This window comes from Thalassophryne amazonica, chromosome 2 (assembly GCF_902500255.1).
Source record: "Thalassophryne amazonica chromosome 2, fThaAma1.1, whole genome shotgun sequence".
NCBI classification, from domain to species: domain Eukaryota; kingdom Metazoa; phylum Chordata; class Actinopteri; order Batrachoidiformes; family Batrachoididae; genus Thalassophryne; species Thalassophryne amazonica.
The window spans coordinates 92951293-92966148 of NC_047104.1; the positions used below are offsets into that span (position 1 = coordinate 92951293).

Below are 14856 nucleotides of genomic sequence, written 5' to 3' on the forward strand. Positions count from 1 at the left end.
GCGTCCCTCCGCTTTTCTTTCCATGAAAAAAACTCCTGTAACAGTGGAATGTGCCGAGAAAGTGCTGATGTCCACGACTTCTGCCTTTTTGTGAAAGTCAGACAAGGTCCCGGATCAACAAAGCCTTCACGTTGGAAATGATCTGGTTGTTTCAGGGGGATCTGAGCATGTCGATCAGCGCTTGGACCGCGCCGCGCTCTCAGCAGTTGTGGGCCGTCCTTAAAGCGGCAGTAACACTCCTTAATCTGTATAATCCCCATAAAATTGTCCCTGAAAGCCATATTCATTTTCCGAATGGTGTCCACCTGGAGGTCTCTAACAGTTTCTGGAAAAAAACTGATGCAGCAAAGCTCCAAATCGTTCAGAGATTTATTCGCAATAAAAAAACGACGAGAGGGTGGACCAGTGCTCACACAAAGCCTGCTCACAGGCAAATGACACAACCGACAGGCGTGAAAAAACTCACGCATGTGCACGAAGGTTCAAGCTTGTCTGATGCAATCACACGTGATTCAAATCCATATGGTTTTTGAAAAAAATAAAAAGGTCGGATACTTTTCTAACATAACTCGTATATACATAATCCTAACATGGAAACTCTTCATCAACTCAAAAACAACCAATTTTTGATGGGGCTTTGTCGCAATGGGGCTTTGTCGCAACGGGCCTCCACCTGATCTTCAATATGATAATTCCTCAGAGCTCTTCCAAATCTCAACCTTTGCTCGTTTCCCTTCATCGGGAGTGACAGTGCGAAGTCTTGCAAGGGCAGGTTGGTTCTACACCGGCGTGGGTGACCGAGTGCAGTGTTTCAGGTGTAATGTAACAGCAGAGGGCTGGCAGACTGGAGATTGTCTGATAGAGAAACACAATCAACTATCTCCAACTTGCTCCTTTATCCAAAGTCTGCCATCAACAGCCAGCCTGCTCTCTTCATCTCACTCTGCCTTTTCACCACTCCGTGGCGCTCCCACCATACCACTTTCAGGTCCAGGCCCAGCTGCTAATCCTCCAGCAGGGAGCCAAGGCGATGAACCTGTGGGCTATTTAAATACGGGCTTTTCTGCTCCACCACCATCCAGCCCTCTCAGTTCTGGTGGTGTAGAAGACATGTCCCACCAAAGACCAACGTGCCACAACCCCAGCATGCGCAGGGAGCAAGACCGCCTGGACTCCTTCCATTCCTGGACGCTGTCCATCATAACCCCTGCTGAGCTTGCCAAGGCAGGCTTCTACTACCTGGGCTAGGGTGACCGAGTGGCTTGCTTCAGCTGTGGAGGACAGCTTTGTAACTGGGAGCCCGGTGACAGAGCATTATCCCAACTGTCGATTTGTCCGTGGAGACAGAGCTGACAATGTGTCACTGGCCGGACCTACATCTGGATCAATGTTCTCCCAGGGAGTCCTCGCACTCAGTAATGTATCCAACCCAGCCATGCAGCAGAGCGAAGAGAGGCTACTTACCTTTCTAAACTGGCCAACTCGGATTCCTGTCAGACCTGATCAACTGGCTAAAGCTGGTTTCTACTATGTAGGTCGTAATGATGATGTCAAGTGTTTCTGCTGCGATGGAGGCCTGCGATGCTGGGAGTCTGGAGATGATCCTTGGGTGGAACATGCCAAGTGGTTTCCTCGGTGTGAATATTTACTTCAGGAGAAGGGACAAGAATTTGTTCATCAGATACAGGCTCGCTTTCCCCAACTGTTTGAGCAACTTTTAACAAATGGGGACAGCACCTCCAGAGAATTTATGGATGCACCTGTGGTCCATCTCAGCTCAGGAGAGGAGCGCAGTGAAGACGCGGTCATGATGAACACACCTGTGATTAAATCGGCCTCGGAGAGGGGTTTTGAGCATAGTCTGGTTAAGCAGACCGTCCAGAGTAAGATCCTGACCAGTGGAGAGAACTATAAAACAGACTGGACTCGGCTGGAACTTCAGTCCAACCCATTACCCTCTCTTGCTTCTTCCTTGTCGTGTGCCCCCGATCCCCAACTGTCAAATCCAGTGGTTAAAACCTCACTTAAGATATGGTTTCAATTTAGGAAAAACTTTGGTTTGAAGGAGGTTTGTGGATTCCTCCCAGTTGCTGACAATCACCTGTTTACACCCTTCATTCTGGACAGTGCATTTCGGTCTTGGCAGGAACAGGGGCTGTTTTTTTTCATGGACCTATTCCCAGATGACAATTTCTCTTCCTTTGAAGCATTAATATTAGATTATAACATATCTAGAGGTCAATTTTTCAAATATCTCCAAATTCGTAGCTTTTCAAAGAAGATGTTTCCTTCCTTTCCACACTTGACGCCAAGAAGTAAGTTAGATACATTCCTAGAATTCAGTGTTGTATAGTAACGAAGTAAAAATACCTCACTACTGTACTTAAGTATGCTTTGGGAGACTTTGTACTTTACTTGGGTTTTTTGAATTCAGCGTACTTTCACTTTTACTTCACTACATTTCCAACCTTAATTGCATACTTCTACTCCGATACATTTTCTATGCGCCATGCTGTGACTCGTTACAAAAAAAAAACACACGAAAACATACATGTCAACCTATACAGATTGTCTGTAAATTATGCGCATTTTTCCGAGTTTCAGAGTCATACGGACGTACAAATAAAGTCTTACGGATTATCAGGGTTTGGTCTGCAGCAGCTCTGTAATCACCCGTTTCTGCAGCGCGACTCCACTTTGATGCATGAGTCATTGAAGCAATGCTTCGATCCACTAGTTCGTTGGTTCTTTGATTCGCTGCTCTTCAGAAATGGCAAGTTCGCTTCTTAACCCCTCTCAAAGCCATTAAAATATTGTGAGTTGCTTTGGTGTGGATTAAAGTCACTAACTGGGACTCATCTTGTTGCAGTCAAGAAATGAGATGAAATGACGTCCTCCGTTACGTGCATTTGGAGCCACGCAGCTGCGTGGCTCTCTGCTGAGACAGACAGAGTCCAGTCGGAATTAATAACTTCAAATTGCCGCTTTAAATAAAATGACACCTCTTTCCAAATGCTGTAATACAGAAAATAAACTACATTCAACTAAAATGTTTTGGGTTTTCTTCCCAAAATGAGACGTGCTGTATTCTTTATGAATTAAACTGATGCTGACATACAGCACAGCCAGCTGTAAGAGCTCAGCTCAGATATACGTATGAAAAGACATTCATGCCAAAATGTCTGAAAGGAAATGCTTTTGACAAAACCTACAGATTTTGTTTATTCCTATTTACGAGGTCTGTCCGTAAAGTATAGGTCCTTTTTATTTTTTTCAAAAACTATATGGATTTCATTCATATGTTTTTACGTCAGACATGCTTGAACCCTCGTGCGCATGCGTGAGTTTTTCCACACCTGTCGGTGACGTCATTCGCCTGTGAACACTCCTTGTGGGAGGAGTCGTCCAGCCTCTCGTCGGAATTCCTTTGTCTGAGAAGTTGCTGAGAGACTGGCGCTTTGTTTGATCAAAATTTTTTTCTAAACCTGTGAGACACATCGAAGTGGACATGGTTCGAAAAATTAAGCTGGTCTTCAGTGAAAATTTTAACAGCTGATGAGAGATTTTGAGGTGATTGTCGCTTTAAGGACTTTTCACGGTGCGAGACGTCGCGCAGCGCTCTCAGGCAGCGTCATCAGCCTGTTTCAAGCTTAAAACCTCCACATTTCAGGCTCTGTTGATCCAGGACGTCGTGAGAGAACAGAGAAGTTTCAGAAGAAGTCGGTTTCAGCATTTTATCCGGATATTCCACTGTTAAAGGAGATTTTTTTAATGAAAGACGTGCGGGCGGATTGCAGCGTCGGCTCGCAGCCGCCGCGACGCTCCGTCACAGGAAAAACACCTCTGTTGGAAGCCTTGAGGACAAGTTGGAACATCTCCAGCTGATAAACAATTTCTCATATACTCACTCCACTGAAAGCCATCGAAAGCCGCCTGGATTTTAACAAATGGTTATCAACACGGAGGTGTTTTTCCTGTGCCGCCACGCCGCGTCGGCTGCGTCCCGATGCGCGGACCCGTCCGCACGTCTTTCATTAAAAAAAATCTCCTTTAACAGTGGAATATCCGGATAAAATGCTGAAACCGACTTCTTCTGAAACGTCTCTGTTCTCTCACGACGTCCTGGATCAATAGAGCCTGAAATGTGGAGGTTTTAAGCTTGAAACAGGCTGATGACGCCGCCTGAGAGCGCTGCACGACGTCTCGCACCGTGAAAAGTCCTTAAAGCGACAATCACCTCAAAATCTCTCATCAGCTGTTAAAATTTTCACTGAAAACCAGCTTAATTTTTCGAACCATGTCCACTTCAATGTGTCTCACAGGTTTAGAAAAAATTTTGATCAAACAAAGCGCCAGTCTCTCAGCAACTTCTCAGACAAAGGAATTCCGACGAGGGGCTGGACGACTCCTCCCACAAGGAGTGCTCACAGGCGAATGACGTCACCGACAGGCGTGGAAAAACTCACGCATGCGCACGAGGGTTCAAGCATGTCTGACGTAAAAACATATGAATGAAATCCATATAGTTTTTGAAAAAAATAAAAAGGACCTATACTTTATGGACAGCCCTCGTATGTCCAGAGATCAAGGATCCACCATGTAGAGTTTATTATGTCCAAAGTTTAAGGATCCAGTGACCAATTTCATATTTATTTACTTTAAGACTCAATAAAATGTTGTTCAATTCAATTTCAATTTAATTGGCTTATAAAGCACCAAATCACAACAAAAGCCTTCTCAAGGCACCTCACATAGAACAGTTCAACATAAAATAATTAAAATAAACAAATAAAAATTTAAAAATTCAAATACATAATTAAAAACAGAAGTAAAATTAAAACAGATTTTAAAAAAAATAAAAACTAGTCATAAGAAAGAGAATAAAAATGGGCTTTAAGGCTTGACTTAATTAAAAATGTCCACAGACTCCAACTGCCTCACGGTCGCAGGAAGACCGTTCCACAGAGCGGGTGCACAATAAGAAAAAGCTCTTTGACCTGCAGACATAGAAAACCTGTAAAGCCTGTTTTTAGTACACAAAAAAAAAAAAAAAAAAAAATCACAAGAGGTATAGATAAGGGAATTCATAAGGAATCGGAATGATAAGCGGAATTGATAATGGTATCTATCGATAAAATCTTATTGATACCCATCCCTAATAAACACAGGGGCGAAGTCGAGGATCATCGACATGCCAGTCTGCAACATCTGCACTGGCAACGCAATTTTCGATACACTTGATGAAGTTCTGAGGTATGTTTTATTTTCGTCATTTCGACTATATTCGATTTATTTTTCATGATTTTATTAATGTATTTCCATTAGTGACACACAGTTCTTGTTAACAAAATTTGACACATTCAGTTCTATAAAATTCAGCTTGACGCATGAATACTAGATCTCTATTGTTTGAAATTCAACTGTGGAGGAAATACTAATGATCCTGACTTTAATGTCATTGTGGCAACTCATAATATGTGGACAAAAACACAGTTATGTGATACCACTATGCGGTTGTGTGTACTGTAATAAAACTGATTTTGGTGCGATTTGGAGGTTATAAGGATTTTGTGTTGATTTTATGGATTTTCTCACTTGGTTATACAGGTGGACCCTCAAAGGGGTTGACATGTATGTGAAAAAAGTTGTGTTTTCACCCAGAGACACCACTGATTACTAGTTACTGCAACAAAGTCAGGCCGATTTGTCATGAAGCATGTCTGGTAGGCTTTTTTGCAGTTGCGCCCTTGGGGGGTTTTTGTCAGGAAAATGATCATTTCTCTACATTGATTACAGACCTGCAGCGGGTCTGTAATCAACTTTTCTGCAGCACGGCTTTGCTTTGAACCTTGAACCAATCGAAGCAGTGATTCGCAGATTGAAGCAGTGCTTCGATCTACGATTCATGGAGTCACTGTTTTTCCCTGCTAAAACCCTGAAGAGCATATCCCTGTGAGTACTATTTAATAGTTTTATGTTAAACCGACCTGTTATGGTCTTCTGAAACAGTCGATAGATGTATTTTCTAACTTAAAAACGGGGCCGACGCTAACGCGTTAGCATGTCCATGGCGTTTTCAATGTTAAAGTTAGCATTAAGCTGTTCGCATCAGCACGTTTGTGTTGATTTGTTTTCTGTATAATTAATGGCTCAGCGTTCGTTGTCGTAAAAGAGTCAAATTGTAATTTTTTAAATTTATTTTATTCTTATAATAATAATAGCAAAAAATTAAGTATCTACATAATATACAATAATAGTCAATAATAATAGACTAATAATGTTAAGAATTTTAGAGAAAGAGACAAAAAGAATCAAATGAAACAAAACAACAGAAAAGATAAAACCATGTAACAATGAAAATAACTGTAAATAACTGTTTCCTGTGAACACCTAGTGAGTAGTCTACTCTCGTTTAGGTTTTGAAACCTTGTTTCTGAAGTGTTTTTGTGTGATGTGCACAATTTTCAATATTTTGACTAACACTACCAGTCATTTTCAAGCCTAGATAAACTTTGTAATATAAAAAAAAAATCAGTCCGTTTTTGATTATTAACATTTACTTGTACTTTTACTTTCAATACTTGAGTACATTTAGTTGTACGTTACTTGTCATACTTACAGTAGTGTTCAGAAATAGTAGTGGTGATGGCTCATGGGAGACCTGCAAACACTGACTCAAAGTAATCAAGCTTGCAGTACATCCTTTGCACGCGCAAGCAGCACTGATGATGACGTTATAACCGGCTGTTGCATGTGCTAGGTGAATTCCTGGAAACATGCAAGGTGAATTCCTGGAAACATGCAAGATGAATGCAAACAAGGCCGGCCCTGTAACAATGAGGCAGCTAGTCCAGTTGATCAGGTGGGTGGGGTTCAGAGCAACACCATGAGGGAGTGGTGTCTCATGTCACCTGGAGGCAAATGGAACATGAAAACTGACCTCAACTGCCAGCTGAAATTCCCACACTTGAGCATCACAATCTTCCATACACTGTGCTGTGGTCCACAGCTACTAAAATGCTCATCATGACCGAGTTGTCTGTGCCATGGGAAGAGGGGGTGGAGGCTGCCTTTCAGAGAAAGAAAGACGAAGAGAAGACGCACACATACAGCTGACAGCTACTCCTTCTCCTGTGTGGAGCCTTTACAAGTTGGTTGTAGAGACTATGCTAGAACATCCTCCCAGGGTCTCAACAGTCTGGCATAGGACGTGGCTCAAGAGAGTCTCTGGGTCCGGTTCCAAAGAATGAATAAGACATGGGAAAAGCAAGGATCGTAAGGCTGGCTGCAGGGGGCAGTAAGGAGACATCCCAAACACTGCACCACAACCTCAAGATATTTGGGGACTAAAGGAGCCAACCATCAGTAAATTGTGAATTGTGGTTGATGACCCTACAGCCGGCACAACAGCATGAAATGCCCAGCAAGTAGACTCACCTGTTTTTACAAATATACTGACGAAATGAAAGTAATTTAAATACTTTTAATGAGCTGTGCAAAGTAACTGAAGCTATAGTGGAGAGGTGAAGAAGAGAATGCACATGATGTGGGCATCAGGGATTTACAACCCCAATTCCAATGAAGTTGGGACGTTGTGTGAAATGTAAATAAAAACAGAATACATTGATTTACAAATCCTCTTCAACCTATATTCAATTGAATACACCACAAAGACAAGATATTTAATGTTCAAATTGATAAACTTGGTTGTTTTTGTGCAAATATTTGCTCATTTTGAAATGGATGCCTGCAACATGTTTCAAAAAAGCTGGGACAGTGGTATGTTTACCACTGTGTTACATCACCTTTCTTTCTAACAACACTCAATAAGCATCTGGGAACTGAGGACACTAATTGTGAGTTGTCATGATTGGGTATAAAAGGAGCATCCACAAAAGGCTCAGCCCTTCACAAGCAAAGATGGGGCGAGGATCACCACTTTGTGAACAACTGCATGAAACAATAGTCCAGCAGTTTAAGAACAATGTTTCTCAACGTTCAGCGAAATAGGTTATGCAGTGTTTGCGACTAGTTCATGCAAGTGGCACGAAATTGATGTGTGCCAGAAATTTTGAGCATTTCAAAATTTTCTTTGTGCACTGGCACACAGCCACAAACAGTTAATGCACAGTTTACTACAGCTTATGATGGGCTTACTCATTGGTACGCAAGACTGCATGTCACTACTGGGATCAAATTCATGCAAGTGTCAAGGTGCCTTTGGAAGATAGCTCCAGTCAGTTTTATGGTGGATGTAGAGCATGGTAAATAGTTCCAATATTTATTTAACAATATCACCAGTTATTATAAATTGTAAGAGCATATTAGTAACTACACTAATTTAAAGGTTTGGAAAAAAATGTGTTATGAATTATTTTATCCTTACTGCATTTGCTTTCCAGCAGAATCCCCCCCCCATGCAATTGTCAAATGTGAGTATAGGGATCAGAGGCTGTATTACTAGCAGCACATGAAAAACAAGAGCAGTCAGAGATTTCTGACATCCACCAATCCGGATCTGCATCACCTCCAAAATTCAGTGGCGTCTTTCATGCCCTAATATCTATCTGTGGTGCAATTTTGGTGAGCGTCTGTGAAGTAGTTTTGGCTTAATCCTTCAAACTCTATATAAAGTGGCATCCTGATGCAGAATCCGGCTCAGGTGTCGCAGACTGAAGGGTCCGTCCCTAAAAATCGGTCCGCCTTTTGCATCTGTGCATGTGTCATTTTGGACAAAAGAAGCACATTTGAGATGGAGTCTTTTCACCCAAAGCAATCAAATGGATTAATGGGATTATTAACCATGAAATGATAAAGGTAAAACCTCTTAAAACATTCTAAAGTCAGGTTTAAGCTGAAATGAGGCCGTTTTAAGCAGAAACTCAGAGAAATTCCATGACGCTTTGAAATGACCGACGTGCAGTGAACGCATCAGCTAGCAGCTCATTTAGCCGCAGCGCTCTGATGACTTCAGCCGCCTTTTATTATGAAATAATGCTGAATTTATGTGGAAATGATTGTTGTACAAAAGCTTCTGTCATTGACATAGATGATGACTGGAGTACAGTTTGAAACAGAAACGAGGTTTTAATCTGTGAACCGTGGCTAATGACGCATGCGTAGATGCAAAAAGCCGACCGATGTTTGGTGGGAGACCGGTCGGTCAGTGACACCGGATTACCTACCAAATTCAGCGGCATCTTCCATGCCATAATATCTATAGGTGGTGCAATTTTGTTCAGCATCCGTGAAGTACGTTTGGAGTAATCCTTCAAACCCTACAGTAGTGTTCAGAATAATAGTAGTGCTATGTGACTAAAAAGATTAATCCAGGTTTTGAGTATATTTCTTATTGTTACATGGGAAACAAGGTACCAGTAGATTCAGTAGATTCTCACAAATCCAACAAGACCAAGCATTCATGATATGCACACTCTTAAGGCTATGAAATTGGGCTATTAGTTAAAAAAAAAGTACAAAATAATAGTGTGGCATTCAGTCAGTGAGTTTGTCAATTTTGTGGAACAAACAGGTGTGAATCAGGTGTCCCTTATGTAAGGATGAAGCCAGCACCTGTTGAACATGCTTTTCTCTTTGAAAACCTGAGGAAAATGGGACGTTCAAGACACTGTTCAGAAGAACAGCGTAGTTTGATTAAAAAGTTGATTGGAGAGGGGAAAACTTATATGCAGGTGCAAAAAATTATAGGCTGTTCATCTACAATGATCTCCAATGCTTTAAAATGGACAAAAAAAACCAGAGACGCATGGAAGAAAATGGAAAACAACCATCAAAATGGATAGAAGAATAACCAGAATGACAAAGGCTCACCCATTGATCAGCTCCAGGATGATCAAAGACAGTCTGGAGTTACCTGTAAGTGCTGTGACAGTTAGAAGACGCCTGTGTGAAGCTAATTGATTTGCAAGAATCCCACGCAAAGTCCATCTGTTAAATAAAAGACGTGCAGAACAGGTTACAATTTGCCAAAGAACACATCAACTGGCCTAAAGAGAAATGGAGGAATATTTTGTGGACAAAATTAATGCCTCGCAGATGTGAAAAAAATCATGAAAAACTGTGGTTATACAACTAAATACTAGTTTAGTGATTCACAGGATTGCTAAAAAAGCAGTTTGAACATAATGGTCTGAACATATCACACCCATTTTGGCATCTTTGTAGTGGCTCCCTGTCTCTGTGAGAGCAGATTTTAAGGTTTTGTTATTGACTTATAAGGTTGTTCATGGACTGGCACCATCTTATCTGGCTGATCTGGTGGAACTCTATGTGCCGGCCCGGGCTTTGCGGTCGCAGGATGCGGGACTTCTGTGTTCCCAGGGTGAAGAAGAAGTCAGCAGGTCAAAGAGCCTTTTCGTATCGTGCACCCACCCTGTGGAACAGTCTTCCTGCGACCGTGAGGCAGTCTGAGTCCGTGGACATTTTTAAGTCAAGACTCAAAACCTATTTTTATTCTCTTTCTTATGGATAGTTTTTATCTTTGTTTTATTCTTTTACTTATGTTTTTATTTATGTATCTGAATTTTTTATTCATTTTTAATTATTTATTCAATTTTATGTTGACTTGTTTTATGTAAGGCGCCTTGAGATGGCTTTTGCTGTGATTTGGCGCATTATAAGCTAATTAAATAAAATTAATTGTGAACACTTCCTTTGCTACTTTTTTTACTAATAGCCCAATTTCATAGCCTTAAGAGTGTGCATATCATGAATGCTTGGTCTTGTTGGATTTGTGAGAATCTACTGGTACCTTGTTTCCCATGTAACAATAAGAAAGATACTCAAAACCTGGATTAATCTTTTTAGGCACATAGCACTACTATTATTCTGAACACTACTGTATATACGAGTAGGTGGCATCTTGATGCAGAATCTGGATCACCTCCCAAATTCAGCGGCGCCTTCCATGCCCTAATGTCTATCTGTGGTGAAAATCCGTGAAGTAGTTTTGACGTAATGGTGCAAAAAGATAGAGAAATAAATAAACGCTGATGATTTTATTACATCCTTGGTGGATGAATTAACTTAGCCCATAATATTAAACATCTGTTGATATCAACTTTTTAAAATTATAATATATGTTGTAAGTTGTTTCCAGTTTAATAATATTCTACAGCACAGTCAAACATCATCTATTATACCACAGTGCTGTCTTTAAAATATTTCTACAGCTGTTTTTAAACACATCAGAACTGCAGAAGACTTTATGAAGACATTGTAAAGACTAAATCTGGACCAGCTGAGGACATCCTGGTTTATTCTGGAGGACAGAGGCCACCACATTTTTCACAGCTATTAAGTTCGAAAGCAACATTTACACCAGCGTTTATGTCATTCTGTTGTAGAGCACACTCAGCTCAGTTTGGAGCTTTTTGAAAGATGGTCGGTTTTTGGGCTCGTACTGCCAGCAGCTGGACATTAGCTTGTAGATTTCCACTGGACAGCCATGGGGAGCTGGCATACGGTGTCCTAAAAGACAATACAAATAATCCAATGGAGACACGCACATCCAAAACACGTAAAAAGGTGCGCAGGACCAAGAAAAATATACCAAAGATAGAAACCAAATGATCCACACAGCCACAACGCGCCAATGCAAAAAGGACTTTATTTAACAAAACATGAAGGTAACGTTTCAGGCAACGAGCCTTTCATCAGATAGCTTGCTCAAAGTGAAACACCTGTCTAAATACAAACGTAATCAGATGATTGTGTTAAGGTATGATTGCAGAGTTCAACTGCAACCCAAAAATGCAGGCAGCATGGACACAAAGGATTTATCAATCACAGTGATTTATTGTGACAGTTACAAAAAAAGGTGCAATGGTATTTAACAGTCCCAAAATATCCCATACATACAGTGCAACAAAAACAACAGAGGCTGCAAAGTGAAAGATCAAAAAAGCAGGGCCAGAATTGCCAAAATGTCAAAAACTGAGGAAATCACAAGAAACAGGACTTACACACAAGAATATACAAGAACCTGGATGAGGAGTTTACACAGGAGACCTACACAATGGACCGGCAATGACTGACAAAAAAGGAAGTGGTGAAATAACCAAACTGATGAAGGAACAGGTGTGTTGAATCAGGGGAAGGAGGAGGACCAAGCGCACAGGAGGAGATGACTGAACAAAATGGAGGACGGTGTGTGGTGGGGTCAAAGGTCATGTGACAACTAATAAAAGGTGATCAGAATTAAACAGAATCTGCATGTGAGAAGAACATAATACAGAAAAGCAAACCTGGGAGCAAAGGTGCACATAAGGTAACTGCAGAAAACAGTGTGAAAATAAGAAAACAAGCAAATAACAGAAATCACACTGAAAACTAAACGACAACCATAATGAAGTACATAACCAAAACTAGAGGGGGGACTCAACCCAGTGAGGGAGTGTAACAGAAAACTAAAACAGGACATGAGAACAGCACACAAATTCATTGCAAGTAAACACTCTGGGATTTGGGATTTGCACTAACGGGCAAATCCCAACAGATTGCCCTCACCTGACGACTCATCAAACCAAAATTAAAAACATCTTGTCATTATCTGCTACAATCAAACTAACAAATTAGTGAGAGCAAACAGATAAATAAGCACCCCAGCTGACAAAGACATCAAACAAAACAAAGACACTGATATAAATACAAGCCAAATATCTAAGAAACAAAATGACAAAGATAATGGCAATAGTACACACAAGGTACGTACTGCAGAGAAAAATACATCATAAAACAACTTCATGATTGAAAGAAAAAAAAAATTACAAGGTGGACAAAGAATCATAAAGAAATATATTAGAAATTATAAAAAATAAATAAATTAGACCGTTCTTAGACCTTTTTGTAATTTTTAATTTTTAATTTTTGTGTCTTTGTTTTGTCTGATGTCTTTGTCGGCTGGGGCGCTTATTTATCTGTTTGCTCTCATGAATTTGTTAGTTTGATTGTAGCAGGTAATATGACAAGATGTTCTTAATTTTGGTTTGATGAGTTGTCAGGTGAGGGCAATCATCTGATTACGTATGTATTTAGACAGGTGTTTCACTTTGAGCAAGCTGTCTGATGAAGGGCTCGTCGCCCGAAACATTACCTTCATGTTTTATTAAATAAAGTCCTTTTTGTATTGAAGCGTTGTGGCTGTGTGGATCATTTGGTTTCTATCTAAAAGACAATACAGACATAATGACACTGTGCATGCAGAAAGTAGAGCAATGCCAATTTAAATGACATCTGCTTAGCTGTTACACACAAAGAAGGAACAGGATTTATTTAGTTATTGTCGTTACCTTTCTCCACTTCATCTCGTGCTTGCTGGTTGCTCATGCTGGTGTAAGGAACCATTCCTAAGGAGAAGGCCTCCCACAGTAAAACCCCAAAGCTCCACACATCACTCTCAGTGGTATACCGCCCTGAATCGCCAGCAGGAGGAAGCATTGGCAAAGACACAAACAGATTTCAGAGCTACATGCAGACCGGCAGAATAAAGTGTATGCAGGGCAAAGGTGGGATATTTGTATGTACCATAGTTAAGGGCTTCGGGAGCCGTCCATTTGACAGGAACCTGTTTGAGTCCGCCCACTGCAGAGTACACGCCGTCCTCCTGCTGACGGGACATCCCAAAGTCACTGATCTTCACCACCTTCTGCTCTCCAACCAGACAGTTTCGGGCTGCCAGATCCCTTAAAAAAACGGGGTGGTGGTGGGAATTTATTACTGTACATGTGGGGCACAAAAACATCATGAAGGCCACAGTGTGAACAGAACAAGGGCAGCGACTGAGCAGACGGGCGTTAGGGTGACATGTTGCAGGCGGAGCAGCTCCTCAATCTGTCGCTTCCAGGCGAATCGCACACCGCCTCCATAATGAACCGGATGTCACCGTGTCACAACGTCTCCGGCACATTGACAACAAAACACCACAATCGCTCCCAACAAATTCTCTCAAACACTTTAGTTTTGCAGACACATTGGCTTGCGCAGTATTTTCTTTCTTTTTTTGTGACTGTTTGTTTTGACATGTTTTTAAAATTGCTTTTTTAAATTTCTTCTGTAAGCTACTTATGAGCCCACATCTTTGATCTCTACAACCACCTCCCACTCATGGTGAAACCAGGCTGTATCTGTGGGATAATGTTTTATTTATTTATTTATTTTGTGTGTGTGTGTGTGTAGTACTCTGTGAACAACTCCATTTCACGTCTATATTTGATCTTTGATGGCAGTTACAGGGATTTTGTAGCCCCATGCGGCACAGCTGTTGATCTCGTTTTTGTTGCAGAATCATAAATACGAGGCTCAGATTTTTACTGATAATTCAGAGTATCGACTTAAGTATTCATTCATCTGGTGCACAACACAATGTTAATATTTTAAAATTAACAAGGTCACATTTTCAACTTTGTGCAGTTATTTAAAGAATTTCTTCTCTCTCAGTCGTGTTTAGCTGTTAAACCTGTTAATGATGAAAACCGTGCCCTTCAGCAGTGATGTCGCCTGATGCTGATTAGTAACAGCGTTGTCTAAATTCAGTTAAAAGGAAAAAAATTGTAAGTATTTTGAAATAAACTACTTATAACCAGCACCACGAAATGCATTTAAATAATCTACAAAAATTGAGGGTGCACTGAAAATAGTTTTGTATGTGGGGAAAAATGCAAATTTCAATCAACTTGGTTTTACACTTAGACTTAGATTTAAAAAAAAAAATGCATCTTAAAATCTTCACATATGTCATTTTTGGAACTGCAGCTTTCGCATATTATTCACAAATCAAATATTCTGAACCACTCAGACAACAGAATGATTACTCAGTTTACTTTGGAATACTGTAAA

General features: G+C 40.7%; 1 protein-coding gene and 1 pseudogene across 2 annotated transcripts in view; one reads left to right on the forward strand and one right to left on the reverse strand.

The window, feature by feature from the left end:
* Positions 1 to 627: 627 nt before the first annotated feature.
* On the forward strand, positions 628 to 7116 carry LOC117503873 (annotated as a pseudogene).
* Positions 7117 to 11087: 3971 nt separating this feature from the next.
* The window catches only part of fes (FES proto-oncogene, tyrosine kinase), a 64164-nt gene continuing 60395 nt past the window's right edge, over positions 11088 to 14856 (reverse strand). Inside the window, exons 16-18 of one of the 2 annotated variants that reach the window (XM_034189398.1) lie at positions 13546 to 13703; positions 13311 to 13433; positions 11088 to 11490 (exon numbers count right to left, since the gene is read on the reverse strand). In XM_034189398.1, coding sequence (XP_034045289.1) covers positions 11348 to 11490; positions 13311 to 13433; positions 13546 to 13703 — 424 coding nt within the window. In that variant the 3' untranslated portion in view covers positions 11088 to 11347. The remainder of the gene's footprint in view (positions 11491 to 13310; positions 13434 to 13545; positions 13704 to 14856) is intronic. The other variant, XM_034189399.1, reaches the window with a different exon arrangement.